The sequence below is a fragment of the Anolis carolinensis genome, chromosome 4 (genome assembly GCF_035594765.1).
Source record: "Anolis carolinensis isolate JA03-04 chromosome 4, rAnoCar3.1.pri, whole genome shotgun sequence".
Taxonomy (NCBI): Eukaryota; Metazoa; Chordata; class Lepidosauria; order Squamata; family Dactyloidae; genus Anolis; species Anolis carolinensis.
Window position 1 is genome coordinate 32,996,853 of NC_085844.1, and position 20,212 is coordinate 33,017,064.

Genomic DNA, 20,212 nt, shown 5'->3' on the forward strand with positions numbered 1-20,212 from the left:
CCGAGGCTCACTGATTAGGTGTCCTCTGCGGTTTAAGAGTGTGTCGAAGGACTGGAGTGAAGCAAAGTACAGGCAGCCCAAAAACCTGAAAACAGCCTCGTCAGTTGTGGGCAGCAGCTTAAGAAGTTAATGAGTGTAAGAGAACTGTGAGGCAGACAAAACAAGGAGGCCAGGGTCAAGGAATGAATTTGTATTCCTAAAGTTAAAGCACAGCTGGAAGGAGCTTACTGAGCACAGTGAAGCCATGGGGATGTGATCCAAGCCGGTCAGGACTGCCTTGTTGTTTTTTCCTCCATCCGTCTGCCAGGTTTTTTTCCTCCTCTGGAGTGCTTGTTATTACCTTTTCTCCAACCACAACTATCTTGTATCTTGTACATGAATTCCAGCAGCTTGGTCTGTCATGAACCAGAGTCAGGAAGAATAAGAGAGACGGGTAGATACTTTTAGACACCTTTGTATAATTTCAGTATTTCCTGTTGCTGCAAGTCAAGATAAGGGTACAGATGCCCTGAAACATATGGTGTTTATATACATTGTAGAATTAATGCAGTTTAACACCACTTTCACTGCCAGGGCTCAATGCTATGGAATCTTGGGAGTTGTTGTTTGGTGAAACACCAGCACTTTGACAGAGAAGGCTAGAGACCTCACCAAACTACAATTCTCACAATTCTAGCATTCATACCTGTGGAATAAGTGAGACATCTGGAAAAAAACCCAAATGAAAATAAATGTTTTAGCATGGTGTGAAGATCTCAGATAATTTTGAATTTTAGCATTTTGAGGGAATTTGCTCAAGTTTATAATCAGGTTTATAATTTTTATCCTTGTATTGTAAGTATTTGGGACAAATGCTAATTTCAGTAAACTTTCCCAGACAATAGAATGTAATCAAAAATATTAGTCCACATTTGCTCTTTTTATTTATCAATTGCAAAATAACAATTTGAGAGGGTTTGTTATTGAAGCTATATCCAACTCGCTTCCTCCAGAATTGCAGCAATAGCAGTGTTATTTTAGGCCAGAAATACATGTGGGAATGACAGTCACGGGATACTATGCTTTGGTCCTGCCTATATTGGAATGGAGATTTTGTGCTTAAAAATCCGGTTCCACGGAACTCTTCTAATCCTATGAACACAAAGGGGAAAAGAAATCATATGTTCAGAGCTGTACAACACCAAGGTGGAAGTGGAGGTGCAGATGGTGCCACACTCCTCTCTGTTGCTAAGTCCAAAGCCAGCCAAGCTTCTTGGGCAGGAGGCAAAAAAATTGCACAAGCAACCTCTCCCTCATCTTTGGCTGTCAAACAACAAATTAAAGAAGTAACAATTTGTTGCCCTTTCAGCACACTCCAAATTTGCTGCCTGTGGCAACTGTTACAGCCAACTCCTTCCCCGCATATCTATTCATAGCTGTTATGCAATCTTGCTCAAAGAAGAAAAACAAAAATAAATGGTTCCAGGAGCGGTCACTTGCTAGCTGAAGAGCTATGCTTAGGACTATCCCTGTATCCCATTTTGTAAGTTAGGCTCCACCCTTAGGGTTTCCAGTACCTGCCCCTGAGCATCAGTATCTGGTCCACTTAGTTTCAGAGCCAGGGGAGCAATCTCTGCCACTCCCCCACCCCTTGTATTTATTCATTTTTTAGACTTTATAGTTATCGTTGAATGGCACACTCTATGCTGCGGTAGTTAATGCTTAAGGTATCTGCTTAATGATATCATCAGGTGCCGCCCCACATCTGTAACAATACTGAAGTTACTTTCACACCACGGACTTATATTATGATTCTACTTTGGTTGACATAATCTTGCAGTGTGGCGTTTGGTAAAGCACTAGAGTTCTCTTGAGATAGTTAAATATTCTTAAAGTACAAATTACAGGATGTTTCCCTGGCAGTTAAAGTGGACTCATAGCACTCTGTGCAATTTGAAAGGACCCTAGGACCATTTCCTGTGATATCTGCAGGACTCAGAATTTGTCCCTAAACTCTTAGGAGTAGCCCTGACTTGTTGACCCTTAGCCATGCTTGAAATTTCTGGAAGCTGTAGTCCAAAAAAGCAATTTTTCAAAGTTCAGGGAGAAAGGTAGCATACACTGATTTTGCCAGCACTGATTGTGTCTCAGATCCACCTCTGGCCAGTCCTCTTTTGTGTTTATTACATTTGTGTACGTGCTTTTGCAAATAATCTGTCTCTCATTACCATCCTGCCATCACAATGGCACATTTGTCTCTGATGCCATATTGTTGACTAATATTCCAGTGTAGTCATATTAACCAAGGACATTTTGGCCAGTTATTCTTCTCTTTGAAGTAGATAATCAGCAATTTAGCTGACATCTCTATACAATGGCCCTGTATCCATGAGTCCAGTACCTATGATTTCATTTATCTATGTCTAACAATATATGACCTCTTCAGGAATTTTCTAGATCCTCCAGTTCCATTCTAAGGTATTTTTTAGGCCAGAAATCCTTCATTTTGATAGAGTTTACAAAAAAGTCTGGGAATGTATCCCTCAAAGATACAAGGAATGGATTGTACTCTATTATATTTGTACCACAAGTGGTTCCATGGATGTATATTTATAGTACAAACACAGGCAACTGTGAGTAAGTCCATTTGTATGTAACAATTTACAGAAAACAATTCAGCATAATAAAAGTAATATATATTTAAGGAAAGCAGTTTTATTATTGAAAACAATTTGAATGCAAGTGCTTATGCTGCTTTCAAACACTATTCCCAGATTAATCTCAGTCTGTAATTTTGCATTTGACACATCTGGCTAGACTGTTCCTCTATAGTGCAGTGAGTATTTCACAATATTTATACATTCTGATTTTTCAGTATTTAGAGAAGTGCTGGTGTGAACTGTTTCAGAGAATTATGATGTTCCTTGGAAGCTCATCAGAACCCTTCAATGAGCAGATTCATATTAATGACCTACTGTAATGTCCAGTTACAGGTGAGTGCTAGCCATAGCTGTGTTCGAAGAGCCTCTTGAAATGCTTCATTTTTGGCAGAGACTGGGAATGAATTTCTTCAGGATATGGAAACATTTTCCAGCAGTTTTGCAGTTTCAACTCATGCCTATAGTGTGATGTTGCTGTGTGCCTTCAAGTCATTTCCAACATAAGGCAAGCCAAAGGCAAATCTATCATGTGGTTTTCTTGGCAAGATTTGTTGTCTTCTTCAGAGACTGAGAAAGGGAAAGACAGCCCCCCCCCACCTTAGAGTTGCTAGAAGTCAAAAATGTCTCGAAGGTACACCACAATCACCACCACCACAACATCACATCATCATCATCATGATTCTTTTGGCATTACCTTGCAATATTTAACAGATAAAACTGGGACAGTTTTGACGTTTTATGTGGTCTCTGGATGTGCTAGCAGGAAATACTGCCTCTATCAAATCCATATCGGTTGCTAATGCATTGCTCTACTTAGTGTTGTTCTGGGGAAAGCTTGTAAAAATGGTGGGGAAAGTTTGTAAACTGGTGTTCTGTTTTTGGTGAAGAAAGAAAAAGCAAAATCTAATAAAGTTTCTCAAAAAATTATCTCCTAGGAAATTCTGGCACTACACTTACTTTTTCATTCTTTTGATTCAGCGTTTTTTTCAAGGTTTTCCAAATATTAGTTAGGAAGGGTCACTGCATATACTTTTCTCCAATGGAAGATGCTTGTAATTACAGCTTTCTCGTTGTAAATTCAGTGGCAACAATGCATGAAGGGACCGTTGTGATGTGCTCCAGAACAAAGCAGGAGAATGTGCTATCCTAAAATCTGTCCTAGTTTCTGAAACATTTTGATTTTTCATGAAATAAAATTCTTATTTTCTAAAGGCCCTTTAGATTATTTTTCTTCTTCATAACAGTTTGGAGTTGATCATGAAATCAACTCCAAAAAGTGGCTGAGGATGTTAAATGTGTTTCTTCTTTTCCTATTACACATCTCATTTATTATCCTGCCTTTTTCAAAAGTTGAATTTAGAAAACATTAACAGAAACACACAGTTTTACACACAATAGATAGCATGCACTTGATTCTGTTGTTCATCCTCACTGGAGTAGACTTATTTAATCTATGGGACTTATCTATGTGTTGATTCACAATTCAGCAATTGAATGAATGGATTTATTCTCATTGAGTTAACCAACAGTATATCAGCCTATATACATATAAACACAAACACAAAATACATATAAAAATCTTTTTTTCTACACATTCTACATGTTTCCTGGTTAGTCAAATTGCTGGAGAAGAGATTCAACATTAAAAAATTAGGAACTTCCTAATGGTAAGGGGAATACACTGCCTCAGAGTGTGGGGGACCCTCCTTTTCTTGAGGTTTTTAAGCAGATTGGATGGCCATCTGTCTTCAGTGTTTAGATTGTGAGTTTCTGCATGGCAGATTGGGTGGTCCTTGTGATCTCTTCCAACCTAATCATTCTATTTCAGTTGACAGTTATCTTCAGCACTTTGAAGTTCCCTTTAGGGATTACAGCTCCCATTTTCTCAACTGATTTGGCCACTGAATGTGTGATCTGACAAATTCTGGGAGCAATAACAACAACAACAACAACAACAACAACAACAACAACAACAACAACAGGAGTTTCCTCCGAATTCAGAAAGGATTCTGTGTGGTGATGTTGTTCTTTCTGAATGAATAAATTTTGAGTAGAGTCCCAGAAACTGCTGATAGTAGATTCACAAGCAATACAATTGGTAATCCCACATCTTAACAACAGTGTATTTTGTGTGTACAATCCATGCTGTGTGCCAACAGTTCCAAGAATCCATTGATACAATTAGGTTTGCTCAACAAAATTAAAGCAAAACACACAAACAAAACAAACAAGTCTTCCTGACATGCAAGCACCACTGTTCAGTCCTCATTAGGTGAAAGAAGGCAGCCATAATTGGCTTAACTCGGTTCAGATCAGTTGATATTGACTTTTCTGCTCCAGAAGATTTTCTATATGAGACATTTCAGGTTCTAGGAGGTCATGAAAAACCACATTGTCTCTACTTTGTCTCTAAGTCAGCTAATGATTTTGATTTGTTTAGTGATAAAGCAGTTTACTGTAGGTCATAAAAAGCATAATAAATCATGTAGATCTCTTTTCCTCTGCTCCACTGATAAGACTTGATCAGGTTGACTAAGAGCTATCTATCCTTCACAGAAACATAGGCACTTTCTTTATTGCACATGAGACTGTTTTGTCAATTTATTCCAGTATTATTTACTCTGATGCTTAGTGGCTCTCTAAAGTCATTATTCAGAAAATGAATTACCCCGGTAGTCTCTCCTGTTATCCAGAAATTAAGTCCTGCATTATTTCTACACATTGCAAATGTGTAGTCAGGTTTTTGTCTTTCCACACAGAGGAGTGTGTTGCTTGAGTAATGGACAGATAGAGAATTCAGACTTCTCCTTCTGTCCTCTTTGTGACATGACTTTTTCTTCTTTTGATGATAAACACAATACTGCAAAGGAATGCAAGGCAACCCTGCTCTATTAATATTTTCATGTGATGCCAAAATTTATTTATGGAATTAATATTTATACATCAACAGATTTCCATTTTGATTTCTCTTAGCATTTTTGACTTTGAAATGCTCACCTGCTAATTTGAATCCTCTCCCCGCCCTCCGATTTAGGATTTGCACTCAAGCTTGAATGTAACAGTACACCCTTTTCTTTGAGCAACTATGTTAAAGAAGTTACTGAATCATAGCTTGTCTGACTGTCCTTTTTCGAAAGATCAGCACTGTGGTTTCCCCCTAGAAAGAAATGCAAGCAACTTGCACAATTTCAAACCTTTTCTTGTTTTGTAAAAAGTAAAATTAGTAGTGGTTTTAAAACCATGGAGTTTATTAATGACAGGCAGAGCTCTTAGAAACACACTTTGCCCACCTTTTCTGATCTTCTACTCTACTTTCCAGCTAGAAATCATTATAAGATGTATTCTAAAATGTGAGTTTATTAGATCTGGTCAGTCCTCTCCACTATAAAGTGGTTTCTTGGTATATGCTGGGGATTGGTACCAGCTCCCCACCTCCTCCAATGTAGGTACAAAATCCCTGGACACTCAAGTCCCATTATAAACAACAGTGGAGCCAAATGGTGTGTCCCTAATATAAAATGGAAAAATCAAGGTTTGGGAATGAGGGGGAGGGGGGAGAATATTTTCAAACTATGTTTAGCTGAATCTGTGGATACAGAATCCATGGCTATGGAGTGCTGACAGTATATCAAACCCAAACACACTGTGAAACACAGTTTTTGTTCCTGGATTATAAATGTCATTTCCTAATTGGTTCTATCATAAAAACATGGAAGAAATGCCTGCAGCATTTTCTGCTGTAGTTTTTCAATGCATATATCATGGAGTATCCACCAATTCAACATAGTTTGTGGCAGCTGCAAAAACGAAGGTTCTGGAGTATAACAACAACTTTCAAAATAAATACCACATAATTAAACAGGAAATAACACTTTCATACCAGGAACAGAATTTTTTTCAAATTTTGCTACATAGTGTTAATTTGTAACACAAAGCTCTGCTAGAACTGATAGGCAGTGTTCCCCCATGGCAGAAAATGCTGTTTATTAAAAATCCCACCAATATATGAAACCAGAGGTTGGAATACATGTTGGAACCAGAGTCCCCAGAATCCCACAGGAGCCAAGTTCGCTAGGGGATTCTGGAAGTTGCCCAAAATAGAAAATGAAGTGGTGTCACTGTGCAAATAGTGTGGATTCCACTGGGTGACGTTTTAGCTACAATACTGTGATATAGTCTGGTACGGAGGAAGCCCATGGGGTTGACACCATGAGTTATTTCACTGGGTGACACAACCCTAGAGACACCACTGACTAACTGTTTCAGGAATGGCACTAAACCAATACCGTTGTTCTTCTAAAAGATAATTTTAACTGTTGAGAAAATGTGCACAATCACAGTAAAGCTATGCAGAGTTTCCATTAAGTTTTGTATTTTTCCTGAATTCACAATATTAACAAAATACATCTGCATAAGGTAATGAAACTTCAAGTGTGTGGCCGAAAAATGTTTATGTGTGTGTGTGTTTAAAAAATAATTACAAAGTCAAATAATACTTTCACTTACCAGGCCCCATTTCCCCTGAACACTTTAGTCGAGAATGCTGCAGCAGTAACATAGTGATATTTCAGAATCAGGAACCCCACTTTTAAGGGGAAAAAATGCAAGTATTATCAATTCAAAGATGTAGGCCTATACGAGGCAGGTATATTTGGATAAGGTTGGAGTCCCAGCTGTCTATTGTCTTTCAGTTTCTGCACTATGATTCTGGCAACCTCTTCTCCTTGGCTGTCAGTAGTATCAAGCAGCTGTCTGACTTTTGAGGTCCTTGTAGGCTTGGTGCTGATAAGTTCGTAATCTTCTCTCATGATTAAATCCCTTGCAAGGAGGGCATCCAAAGACTGGTTGAGGCACGCTTCAGTCATCTGGTTGACTATTTCCTCCCGTTTATTTTGGATCCACTGGTGAGCGATGGCAAAGTCCTTCATTTGCACCATCCTTAGTGTGAAATCTAAGAAACATAATTAAAAAACACAATTTTGAAAGTATATATAAAGAGAAAAAGAAAACTGTCCTATATTTCTGAATTTTAAACTACTATAATTGTTTTCACCAGATCAATCTATCTGCTTTATAGATTAGAGTAACCATATCCATACTTCTATACTATATTCTCACTGGGCTTATTTTTTAGCAATAGTTTAATTTATGATGCTTATTTGCAGTAACATCAACATAAAGGGTGCTATAAAATGAATCCTAAAATGCATGTATATGTAATGCAAGAGAAATTACAATCAACATCTATGACTGCCTTTTTATGCTTAGATTAATACCATTTCCATCCTAATAGTTCATAGGTGGCAGATTCTCCAAGACATGCACCACAAATCTTACATATCACTTTGTTGGCTGGGTATTTCTCCTCTCTCACCTCCTTTGTTTTCTAATTTAAAAGCTTTCACATTTTGTAGTGTCTTTTTTTTTGGATATAACAAGTTGAATTGATGGTTTGTGGTATGAGCAGGGAGATGTTTTTCACCATGCCAATGGGAGTGAGCATCACCACCAAAACTATCATCTTAAAAGGCTCACAAATTGTCCTTTTAATCTTGTCCTCCCTACATTGACTCATTGTGCTCCCATTATGTTCACTGAGAACTGGGCCTTCTCTTGGATGTTCAATGCTTTCAGGAAGTATTTGGGCATTTTCTTCTGGGATTTCAATCCCTTGCAATTGTTGTTTCTATTTCCACATCTAGACATCACTTATATAAATTACATCCCCAGTATCCACAAGAGATACTCTGCTAGACTTTGCATGGATACGTGAAACTGCAGAAAACAGTGATCCTAAAATTTCCAATGGAACAAAAGACAGAGATACCAAGAAGATGGTATAACTTGTACCAAAGGCCCTAAGTGAACATTAAACCATGGAGAAGTGAATCTACGTTTATCGATTCTGCAGCTCATATCACACAATATTTCTATTTCTTTTGTGTTTGTTTTAGTTTTTTGTATAGCCGCAGTGCTAAAGTGATACAAAGCAATATTGACTTTCATACCAGAATGTGAAAAGGAAAGGAGGAAGGAAATACTATATTTGGTAAGCAGAAATGTAATGATAAACCTCATGTATCTGTTCTAAACATTATCAATAGGGAACATTAAAATACAATGGCAATTAAGACCGTAGGTGCAAATGTGTGACATTTAGTCTAGTCTGTATCTAAAACTTCTGGGATAAAATGCTCCGCCCAACAGTGGTGATAAATAATTGTGGTTAGTACTGGAAATTTAATACAAAAACACCAAGACAGGAAGATTGTTGCATGGATGTCAGAAAAGCAAAACAAAAAAACAAACAGAAAGTATGAATCCTGCGAAATTGAAAATAAATCCTGTTTTTATGTTGAATGTTTTTATATTGTGGAATGATATTTTAAATTGTAAGTTGCTCGGAGCACTCTGGTGGAGAGCGACTAAATAAGAAATAAAGTGAAGACATCCGTAACCTTTTGGTCTGTCTAGACCAGTGACTCTCAACCTGGGGTCCCCAGATGTTTTTGGCCTACAACTCCCAGAAATCCCAGCCAGTTTACCAGCTGTTATGATTTCTGGGAGTTGAAGGCCAAAAATATTTGGGGACCCCAGGTTGAGAACCACTGGTCTAGAAGTTCCTGTTCAAACCATCTTTTTTTCCAGTGTATGGTACAAGGTATTGTATGGTATATAGAGATACCTTGCTAACGAAAAATTACAGTTTGCCATAAATTATTACACAAATCCATCCATTTTGAAAAATGCAAAATAGGCAAAGGCACACAAATTTGTATATGTTTCCCCATTACTTATAAATTTCTGAATTCAATTGGAAACATAGGACAGTATGCCGTATTACAATACCCTGTCAATAAACACCCAAACTGATCACGATGAAATGATCCCACCTGCGTACCTGAATTGTTTCCTTGTGACTGCTGCAGGTGTGGCATGGAATTGGATGAATCTGAGCTGCTTGTATTGGAAGAAGAAGAGCTCTGTAAGGATATGTTGGGAGGAGCGTTCTGGCACAGTGGGAAGAGGCTCAGAAGCGTGTGTGGTTCGCCTGAAGCATCGTTACTGCCTTTGATGAAGAAGAAAATGTGTTTTTAATTTGATTTTACACTCAGCGAAAAACAAGCACAGAACCAACTCCAAATCAATTCGTCATTTTGCATATATCTCCATGGATCCAAAGAACTATTTTGGTTGTACAGTCAGCTTTCGACATTTGTGAGTTTCAGTTTTGCAAATTTGATTATTTGTAGATTTGATTAAAATGTTGTTTCTAGATCCACCTAGGTAGTGCTCCAGATGCCGCTGAACTGTAACTGTCAGGTTTCTTCACTATGGGCTTGCTGTCTGGGAGCTGCTGGGAGTTGCAATCCAACACCTTTTGGAGGACTGCATGTTTCTCATTGTTGCAGCATGAGATGATAGGAAAAACCAAGTTCAGATGCTATGCAATATCTGAATAGGAAAATAATGGGAAAAGCCTCCTGTTCAAAATAATTATTAGTGCTTCTGTGAAGGTTGTAACATGAAATGATAAAGTTAGAAGAGACCATAAGGGCCATCCAGTCCAACCCCTCCCATCATAGCACACAGAGATTGGTCCTGTTTAGGTGTTTTATAGGCCAAAGATATCAAATGGCTGGAAATTAATTTCTTATTCAAAGTATGTTCATCCTTGAGAAAAGGGTGAAAATGTAAAGGATTCTCAGTGCTTCAAAATATCCAGCCATGACAGGAATGGAAAATGTATGGAGGGGTAGAAGGCAACCTTCCCCTCCCTTCCCATGTTTCCCTGGTGAGTAGTAGAGATGGCATTTGAAAATGTTGGGATCGTAAGAAGGCAAACTGCCATGCCTATACACAGCTGGGGTAGAAAATCACATGAAAAGACCTTTTTTTCTTTCTTTAAAAAAAAAAAACCCCAATTCACAGAACTACAAAAGTGAGGCTCATTTAAACAAAGTAACATTTTAGAGCTTTAGTGTTGCAAAAAAATAACCATTTCTTGCTCCTTTTAAATACTATTACTCAAGGACAGTCTAGATATTTTTAGAAGTAATTTGACAAGAATTTAAACTTTATATCTTTGTCCTGCCATTTTTAAAAACCCCTTTAAAGCACTGAAAAATACCAAAAAGCCAGGAAATAATACACATTACTTTTTAATGTTGCAATGAATTATGACAGTGAATTGCTTTACAAGCTCTGCAACACTAAGAAGTGTTTCAGGGGAGAAGAGGTTGCTATGCCTGGTTTTCTGTGCTATTTCACTAGTACGTGTACAAATATTAGCCCAGGCTCTGTGGCGAATATAACCCCTGATTTTCTCTCTACTTCACTGAGTAGAATAGAAAAAGAGTTAAGTAACATTAACATATAGAACAAATTCCAAACTTATTTGTTCAGAGGTGGAAAGACAGGATAAACCTGCTGTATTATCACAAGCCCTAAAGCTTTCCGCTTATAACTCCTACTCCTCGTTCAACCAGTCTGAGTCCCTTTGGTTTGTGCTTGCATACATCTCTGCAGAATAATGACATAATATTCTGATCTGCTATACTTGGCCCACTGTAGGCAGATACACAAACCTATTAATCACTGAGTGAATCATCTGCACCAAGTATTGTTGAATGTCTGCTTTCATAGTTTGAACAGCCAACCCAATATATTCTTCTTATTCATGTTGGTTCAAACCCTATTAACATTTATTTAAAAGGAAAGTACCACCTACGTATGGCCTTTCCAAACAGCCACATAACCCAGAACATCAAGGCAAATAATCCACAATATCTTTTTTGACTTGGGTTATCTGAGTCCACACTGCCATATAATCCAATTTTATACAGCTCTGTAGAAGGGGCCATAGTTTCATGGATGAGGAACAAGTGACCCTCCACATGTTCATGGAGTGCAATTCCAGTCCTCGCCATTGGCTATGCTGTTTAGGATGATAGGAGTTGGAACCCAACAACACCTGGAAAGCCCACCCACATATATACTTGCGATCAACCTGGTCTATGTTTATTCATACCAGTTATTACTCAAATCTGTACTAGTTCTGAAATGCATACCATCTGAGAGGACATTGCACTGTTTGGATGTATCCGAGAGAACACTTGGTTGATGAAATCTGTTGCTCTGGGATCTCAAGTCACAGGCTTCCTGGGACAAAATACAGTCACATAGGGAACACAGATGGAATTAATGACATTTTCATCGCTTGGCCCCTTCCCCACAAAACTTTACCTCTGAGCATAGAAACAAGTTACGAGAACTCTCAATGGGGCATGGATACAGAGGAGAATGGGGTATGAGCCCCTTGTTAAGCAAAAAATCTCCATTTTAAATTGTACTTTTGGAAGCAACAGTCAAAATTCAGAACTAGAGAGGGCTTCTGCCTAAAGTTCCAATGCAGTACTGCTCATTAGTGTAAGCTAGATGGGTCTCATTTATACCTTTCTATATTCCTACTCATGCTAATTTCTTTTATCTGTTCTCTACAAATGTCTTTTAAGGTACCACTGGGAATATAGTAAGAAGATATACAGTATATGTTTTGATCAAAACTAGAACAAAGTGCCTTTCATATAGTAATTTCCTTCTACAAATATTCTTCCTTTTTAAAAAAACTGACACTCAGTCAGGTACTCTTGGTACTCAAAACACTATTCCTTAACACATCTGCCCATATCTTAAGTCACAGTTTTCAGTGTACTTACATATTGTCAAGTAAGTACACTGGAAATGACAATGCAGGTAATTTACATTAGTCTGTGGAACACAGTACTTAAAATATTTCTGTATGAAACTAACTGCTTTCTCCCAACTAGAGTTGACCCACTGAATGAAGTGTTTTATTTACTTAAAAGTTGATCAGTTGATATAATGGGTCTACTCTAGATCAAAATCCGTATTGCAATATTAGAATACCTTGCAGTAAATGAAATTTAAGAGAGTAGGGTTAACCTCTAAATTGGCATGCTCTGATTTAAACTGTGACCCTCTCTCTCTCTCTCTCTCTCTATATATATATACTAGCTGTGCCCGGCCACGCGTTGCTGTGGCTTTTTTTTAGTGATGTTGGTCAATCTACATTGGGTTTTATTTTTGTTGTGACCGTCAACAAAAATTATACAGTATTATTTATTCATTTATTACATTAAAGACATATGATAGGATATTACGCTATAACATATACGACTATTTCACAATATTAGTAGTAATATATATATATATATATATATATATTGTTTTGTTTTGTTATTAGTATTATATTGTAGTGTATTATAATATTATTAGCAGTATTATATGTATATACAATGTATTGTATTATATATGTATTGTATTATTATATATATTAATATATTGCAAATTGGCCCCAGAGTACGGAATGGCCTTGTAGTTTCAAAGCTTGGGTGGTTCCGTGTGTTAGAGGGGGGGAATGCTTTGTTGGGAGGTGCTAGGTGGTCCTGATTGTTTCCTGGATGGAATTTGTGTGTTTTCAGACTGTTGTTGTTTATTAACTGTGCTGAGATGAGAGAGTGATGAGTACGGAATGGCCTTGTAGGTTCAAAGTGTGGGTGGTTTCCTGTGTGAAGGGGGGAATCCTTTGGTGGGAGGTGTTAGATGGCCCTGATTGTTTCCTGGATGGAATAGCTGTGTTTTTAGAGTGTTGATCTTTATTTACTGTCCTGAGATGATATTGTTGTGTATTATTGTACCACAGTAATTATTTCATATTACAGTAGAATCTCACCCAACATTCGTTTATGCAATGTTCTGGATTATGCAATGGAGTCTGCCTTTTAATAGTCAATGTTTTTGGAGTGAGTGTTTTTAATGTATTGTGATATTTTGGTGATAAATTTGCAAATACAGTAATTACTACATAGCATTACTGCGCATGGAACTACTTTTTGTGTCAAATTTGTTGTATAACATGATGTTTTGGTGTTTAATTTGTATAATGATGACCTAATTCGATGTGTAATTGGTTTTCCTGAATCCCTTCTTATTATCCAACATATTTATTTATGCAACGTTCTGCCGGCTTGTTTATGTTGGATAAGTGAGATTCTAGTGTATATTTATAATGTGATATTATTTGTTTAGAAGTGGATTATATGAGGCGCCTTCTGTTATAACAATAATAATTATTATAGTCTTGAATGATTATCATTGTGATAAAAATAATAACTACTTATTATTAGTTGTTATTATATTGTTGAATGATTATCAATGTTATAATAATAATTATTAATTTGTGAATGATTATTACTATAATAGTAATAATAATTTTCTATTATTACGATTTGTTAATACATTGTTGAATGATTGTCAGTGTTATAATAATAAGAACTGACTATTATTATGAATTATTATGTTCTCGAATGATTATCAGTATTATACTAATAATAAATTAGTATTATTATTGGTGATTATTACATTCTTAACTGATGATCAGTTATTATATTAATAATTATTACAGGGAAGGGAAAGGTGAGGGCGATAGGGTTTGAGAGGGGAAAAAGGGGGGCTTCTGAGGCATTGGAGGGGTTGTAATTTGTGGGTGAGAACAACAACAACAATAACAACAACAGAAAAGGGGGAAGCTCAGCCTGGGCCAACTTGGGCCTTCCCTTGACTTGTTTTGGGCGCCAACTTCCACCCTTCCTGGCCTGAGGCTCTTTCCTTTTCCCCATCAGCCGTTTAACCGGGTGAGGGGGAAAAGGAAGGGCCCTGAGGCCGGGAAGGGCGGGGGTTGGCGCCCCAAACAACTCGAGGGGAGGTCCAGGCCTGCTCGAGGGCCGTTCCCTCCTCTTCCCCCCTCACCTTGAAGAGCTTGAAGACCTCCGAGAAGAACCGAGAAGGGAGGAGGAGAGAGGGTGAGGCGGGGGGGGGGGCTCCGCGGGGCCTTCCTCGCATTGGGGGGAGGGGAGAGGGGCGGGAGGAGGGGGCCTGAACGGCAACCGGGGCCCTCCATGGGCCCTGAGGGGGGAGGACATTGAGGGGGAGAGGGCAGAGAGCGACGTGAGGCCCGCACGCCTCCCAGCGCGGCCTCCTCCATCCCGCGCCCAGCAAGGAATCGGCCTTCCTGCCTTCCTTCCTTCAGCTCTGAGGCGAGGTGTGTGTGTGCGCGCGCGGGAAGGGATGGGGGGGTGCGCGCAGGCGCACATCGCCTGTTGCAGTTTTTGGCCGTTTGTGGCCCTGTGATTGTGTTTGTCATATAAATCTTACTGGAGCCGCGCGAGCGCCATAAAGGTTTGAAGCATGGTGTTTTTGCGCATGCGTACTTAGTTTTGGCATTTTTTGGTGTTGTGATAGTGTTTTATGTGTAAATTTGTTGTATCTTACTGGAGGCGGGGATGATGGATTGCGTTGCCAATTTTCGAGTTTGGGGGGGCTGTAGATTTGTTGTTTTGTCCATCGCCGTGATGCCATCACTCTTTTATATATATATATATATATATATATATATATATATATATATCAATATTGTTGGTGTAACTTGTTTACACTTCATTTTAGACCTATGTGTGGCAAGTACTAATTATTCCACAGGGACAAAAATCAATGTACTCTCAACCTTTGGGTATCTAACCTTCACCTGGACAGCATGTATGAAATCACATCTTTCTACTCCACCCAAATGACTCACAGTGTCACAAGTACTTGTATATGATTTATTGCCCCCCCCCCCCCAAATCTAACTTCCTTACATGACTTCCTTACATCACAGGCAGAAGGTATACCATAATTCCCAAGCAAGACTTAAAGATCCTAAAGATAGCTACTCTCTCCAGAAGGCAAGATGTTTTTGCACAAAAAACGATTTTTAGCAATTTTCTCATTTCCCTTGTAGTCCTAATGCCCTCCAGGGACATTCCAGGACAGATCTGCATTCTCTCTGCACCCATAATTATAAACTGTATGAAACAAGACAATGTGTCCATCTAGTTTAGTGCTCTCCCATTGATTGGCAGAGGCTTTCCAGGTGGGTTCTTTCATGTTACCTGGAGATGGAACTGATTCTGAAACTTTCAGTGCATAAAACATCAGGTCAACCTGAATTATAGGAGTTCAATGTAATAGGATAACTGAAGGATAGCTATTCTCTTTTATGTGACTTTGATAATATTTGACCTTTAATATTTCAAAATAATGGAAAGGTGGACACTTAAGTATCCATTTGAAGTAATTTAGAGTTTTCAAGGAGGTATTATAAAATCTAAGGAAAAGCAAATGATGATATTGTTGGTGATCACAGTAACAACAAGAACAGAAACAGAATTTATTACCTCTTGTAGACTAGAATCCAATGGTATATTTAGAGATACCGATTGATTGTTAGATGTGCTGCTCGGGAAGTGAAGGCACCGCCATTCGTATTCAGACTGAAAGAGATATTTGCAAGATTGTATCAATCAGCATGGAACTATGGTAATAGGGGGACATCCCTGCTACACTATTTCTAGCTTCAGTTACTTTGTGAGCATGTTTCATTTTACGGGCAGATAATTCCCATCTGTGTATTTTAAATTAGGTTATAATGAATACTTACTTTGGCTTTCTTTAACTGTATCACAGCTTGAAGCGTAGGTATCTCATCAAAGGTTCTCACGACAGGTTCAAGCTCTATTAAGCATTCTAAACAAATAAAATAGTACATACAATTCTATAGCATGAGATCTCCAACAGTAAAATTGCTGATTTATGTAACTACATTTATGAAAAGGACTTAAGCACATGCACAGTAAAGAGCATGGCAAGCACCTCTAAATCAGATAATCCCTGGTAAACACTACACTTATTTATTTAAATTTATGAGTTGTCTTTCACCCACATGGGATCCCATGGCAGTGTGAACAAAGCTATAAATGAACAAACTGCAATACAAACACTGGGGATTTACAAACTAAGATGACTGAATACTGTTCAACCAGCAAACTAGCAACAACAACCAACAATTAAACAGAACACGAGATTTAAGAAAGAAAGAGATGCATCTGTATTTCCTGTCATCATTTTGTGAGGGCCCAGAGGAAAATTGAGTGTGCTTGTGGGACTGGTGGCGGCCTGTATATATGGAGATTGGTCACTGGTTCCCATATATTTGCCCACCTCTAATCTAGCCTAATGTTCTGTTTACATAGTAGCCAACCAGTTGCCTATGGGAAGCCCTCCAGAAGGACATGAATACTACTCAAAGTGCAAATTACAGAAGCCTTCCCAAACTATTTTTGATTTTTTCCCCTTCAATTGGAGTTAATGGGAGCTCTGCTACAATATCCAATAGCCTCAGATTGGAGTTGGCTGCCTGTCCTTTACAAAAAGCTATATAGCACTTCCTCATACCGGAAAATGGTTTTGAGACTCATGTTCCAAATCCATGGTTGCACCTTTAGCACTGAATTCCCAACATGCTAGATCTCCATCTCAGAACCACTAGATCCTGGCAGGGAATAAGTTATATAGATAAAAATATTCTGACGTATGTCATGATATCTCTAGGAAAAATATCTAAAGACTAGAAGTCATTCAGAAGTATGTCCCCTTGAAACCAAAGAAAAGTATTGTAAGTGTAGACTAAATTGCACCCTCACTGTTGTATTATCTTTTCATTTCATAAACAAAAATGGTGACACTGGTAAGATCAAAATCTATGTAAAAACAATAACAGCAACAAAACAAACAATTGAGCCATAGCTAGCATGAGCAAATTGCTTTGCAAAGGTAGTGGGGAGGTATTTCCCCCAAGTTTTCCCATTAATGTCAACATCATGTTGCAAAAACTTGGAAAACAAGTTGTTGAAGAAAAACCAAAGATAACTCACAGAAAATACTACAATTTTGGTAAGTACAAGTTTAAGTTTTAAAACTTTATTGCAAAAATGGAGGAAGCAGAAGTGTAGTCTAGAGAATTTCCACATTTCATAGGTGACAGTAAACCAATTTTTACTTATGATTCAAAATGTGAATAGGTTGATCACCTCATGGGGAGGGTAGAAGAAGAAAACTTGAAATCGAATAGTATTAACTAATATTAGTAAAATAAAGTACTTAATATTAGATATGCATTAAATAGAACAATGAAATAAAAGCATAGGGGGCAGTGAACTAAATTAAGAAATTTGAAAGGTTAGTAGGGCAATGACTTAACTGTCTCAATCTTGTACAAGATATAACTGCGTTAAATCCCCTTATGCCCTATACATAACCTAGAGCAGTGGCAGTGAACCTAGGGCACACACACCCCTCACTCGCTTGTCTGCTTTTCCCCTCTCCACTCAGTCACTCATCTTACAGCTGGATTTGGATTACAGTTTCGGCCCTTGTTTCCTAAAAGGTTTACCACCACTGATCTAGAGTAAGGATTTTACAATAGTGTTTACACTGCAGAACTCATATAACTGGATGCTGCCCAATGTGTATGCTTTAGCAATAAAGGCAAACAATTGTAGCCATATAGGTAGTAATACATACTTAACTATTGCATCCTTTAGCTGTCTACTTTGTGATGGCAAAAGAAAAACTCACTTGAAAAAGAAGGCCTTTCATCTGGATTTTGTGCCCAGCCAGATTCGATTAACGACAACATCAGCCCTCGATGAGGAATGTCAAATGGCAGATACTCTTCACTAGTGTCTGGACGCCTTCCTTGTGACACACTATACATAATCTGCAAGGGGTTTATAACATCTGTCAAAGTAGATATTATTAACTTATTAGAAATCCAGTAGATTTCTTATCCAGTACAGAAAATACAAGTGAATACTAAGAAAGTACTTGATATTTTAGATTATACTACAGGCAGTCCCCAAGTTACAAACAAGATAGAATCTGTAGGTTTGCTCTTTAGATGAATTTGTATGTAAGTTACAACAGACACACACACACACATGTATGTGTATGTGTATAGGATAGCATAGGAAAAGATTAACACTCCTGTGTTTATTTTGCTGTCTGTGCCCCTGTTCAGAAGATTTCACTTCACTTCGCTTTCTGTCCCTGTGATCACTGGATTTTGAAAAAAATGGCTTGTTGTGGAAACAAAGATTGGTGATAAAGCTTCAATGGAGACACTTTCCCCCATGAAAACTCCTTCAGGAGTAAATTTCCCTTTCTAGGGGACGAATTCTCTCATTTGCTGTTGTCTGACAACCTGTTCTTAGCTATGAGCCCTTTTTAAGTTGGATGTTTGTAACTTGGGAGACTGCCTGTATATCACCACCAAAGCTCTTCTTGAAAAAGAACATGATCTTTCCCCTACCCCCAGGTTTCCTGAAAAAGACTAAATGGCATTTTTTTAAAAAAAAGCTGTATCATGAATGAAAATAAAGAAAAGAATTTGACCTTCAAATGGCTGTTTTCTTGACATCACTTCCCACATGATAATGGCATAACTGTTCAAGGCAAAAAACAAAACAAAACATACATATTAAGTAAACTAGTTCCATATTATTTGCCAAGACAAAAATAACCACCATAAATTACAATTTTTAAATGAATTCTATCTCATTTATTTAGAAAGGAGAATAATACCTAATATTCAATGACAGCTCAAAAACCAGTTGGCTCAACAGAGCAATCCTATACAGTGTTCCCTCACTACTTCGCGGTTCACTTTTCGTGGTTTTTCAATAAACTCCAAAAGACTATTATAATTCATAAAAAATTACAATTTACAGCCTAAGGAAGGGAGGAAGGAGAAGCTAAAGGGAGAGAAAAGGAGCCCAAGCGGCAACAGGAGAAGGAGGCGATTTATCAACACACGATTTTCACTTACTGCGGGTGATCCTGGAACCTAATCCCAGCGATAAGTGAGGGAACACTGTAGCCATCTGAATCATCTTATCCAGTGTGATATTGAAATAGGGTGCATCTACACCAGACATGGGCAAACATTGGTCCTCCAGCCGGTAGGCTGTTAGGAATTGTGGGAGTTGAAGTCCAAAACACCTGGACGGCTGAGGTTTGCCCATGACTGATCTACACTGTACACTGTAAAATTAATGTAGTATGACATCAGTTTAATTGCCATGGTGCTATGCTAAGAAATCATAAGCTTTGTAGTTTTGTGAGGCAGAGTACTCTTTGGCAAGAAGGCTACAGACTGCAAATGCACTGACTCATAGTAGTTAAAGTGGTGTCAAACTGCATTAATTCTATATTGTAGATTCAGCCTCTGTGGAGAATTTTGAAAACATATAGATATGTATTGTATACCACTATACTAAATTAGTCCTGTTGAAATCATGATGTTGGATTTCAGACAGGAGACTAAAATAACCCCAGATTTGAGACTTCGATATCTTCAAATATCTTCAAATCCCACTCTGTTGAAAATATTGTACTTTACATCTTGCATGTGCATAATTTCTGAAATAAAATATAAATACCTGTATATATCATGTTTTACACTGGCACGTGTTTTTTGTCTGCCATCATAATCTTCAGGTGGCATGTAGACGATAGTCCCTCCCTCAGGCATTGACTTCTCACTTCGTGACAATGACATGGAGACCATGCGCCATTTCGACAAACCAAAATCCGCAATCTGGAAAAAAGGTGGG

General features: G+C 38.1%; 2 protein-coding genes across 2 annotated transcripts in view; both read right to left on the minus strand.

The window, feature by feature from the left end:
* The window catches only part of LOC100557356 (Y+L amino acid transporter 2), a 28,183-nt gene extending 27,510 nt beyond the window's left edge, over nucleotides 1-673 (minus strand). The window contains exon 1 of the mRNA XM_008108413.3: nucleotides 2-673. The gene's annotated coding sequence lies outside the window, so the exon portion shown is untranslated. The remainder of the gene's footprint in view (nucleotide 1) is intronic.
* A 3,456-nt stretch (nucleotides 674-4,129) lies between these two features.
* The window catches only part of ripk2 (receptor interacting serine/threonine kinase 2), a 29,082-nt gene continuing 12,999 nt past the window's right edge, over nucleotides 4,130-20,212 (minus strand). The window contains exons 4-11 of the mRNA XM_008108415.2: nucleotides 20,039-20,196; nucleotides 18,993-19,042; nucleotides 18,177-18,338; nucleotides 16,201-16,286; nucleotides 15,938-16,033; nucleotides 11,711-11,801; nucleotides 9,541-9,708; nucleotides 4,130-7,590 (exon numbers count right to left, since the gene is read on the minus strand). Coding sequence (XP_008106622.1) covers nucleotides 7,253-7,590; nucleotides 9,541-9,708; nucleotides 11,711-11,801; nucleotides 15,938-16,033; nucleotides 16,201-16,286; nucleotides 18,177-18,338; nucleotides 18,993-19,042; nucleotides 20,039-20,196 — 1,149 coding nt within the window. The 3' untranslated portion in view covers nucleotides 4,130-7,252. The remainder of the gene's footprint in view (nucleotides 7,591-9,540; nucleotides 9,709-11,710; nucleotides 11,802-15,937; nucleotides 16,034-16,200; nucleotides 16,287-18,176; nucleotides 18,339-18,992; nucleotides 19,043-20,038; nucleotides 20,197-20,212) is intronic.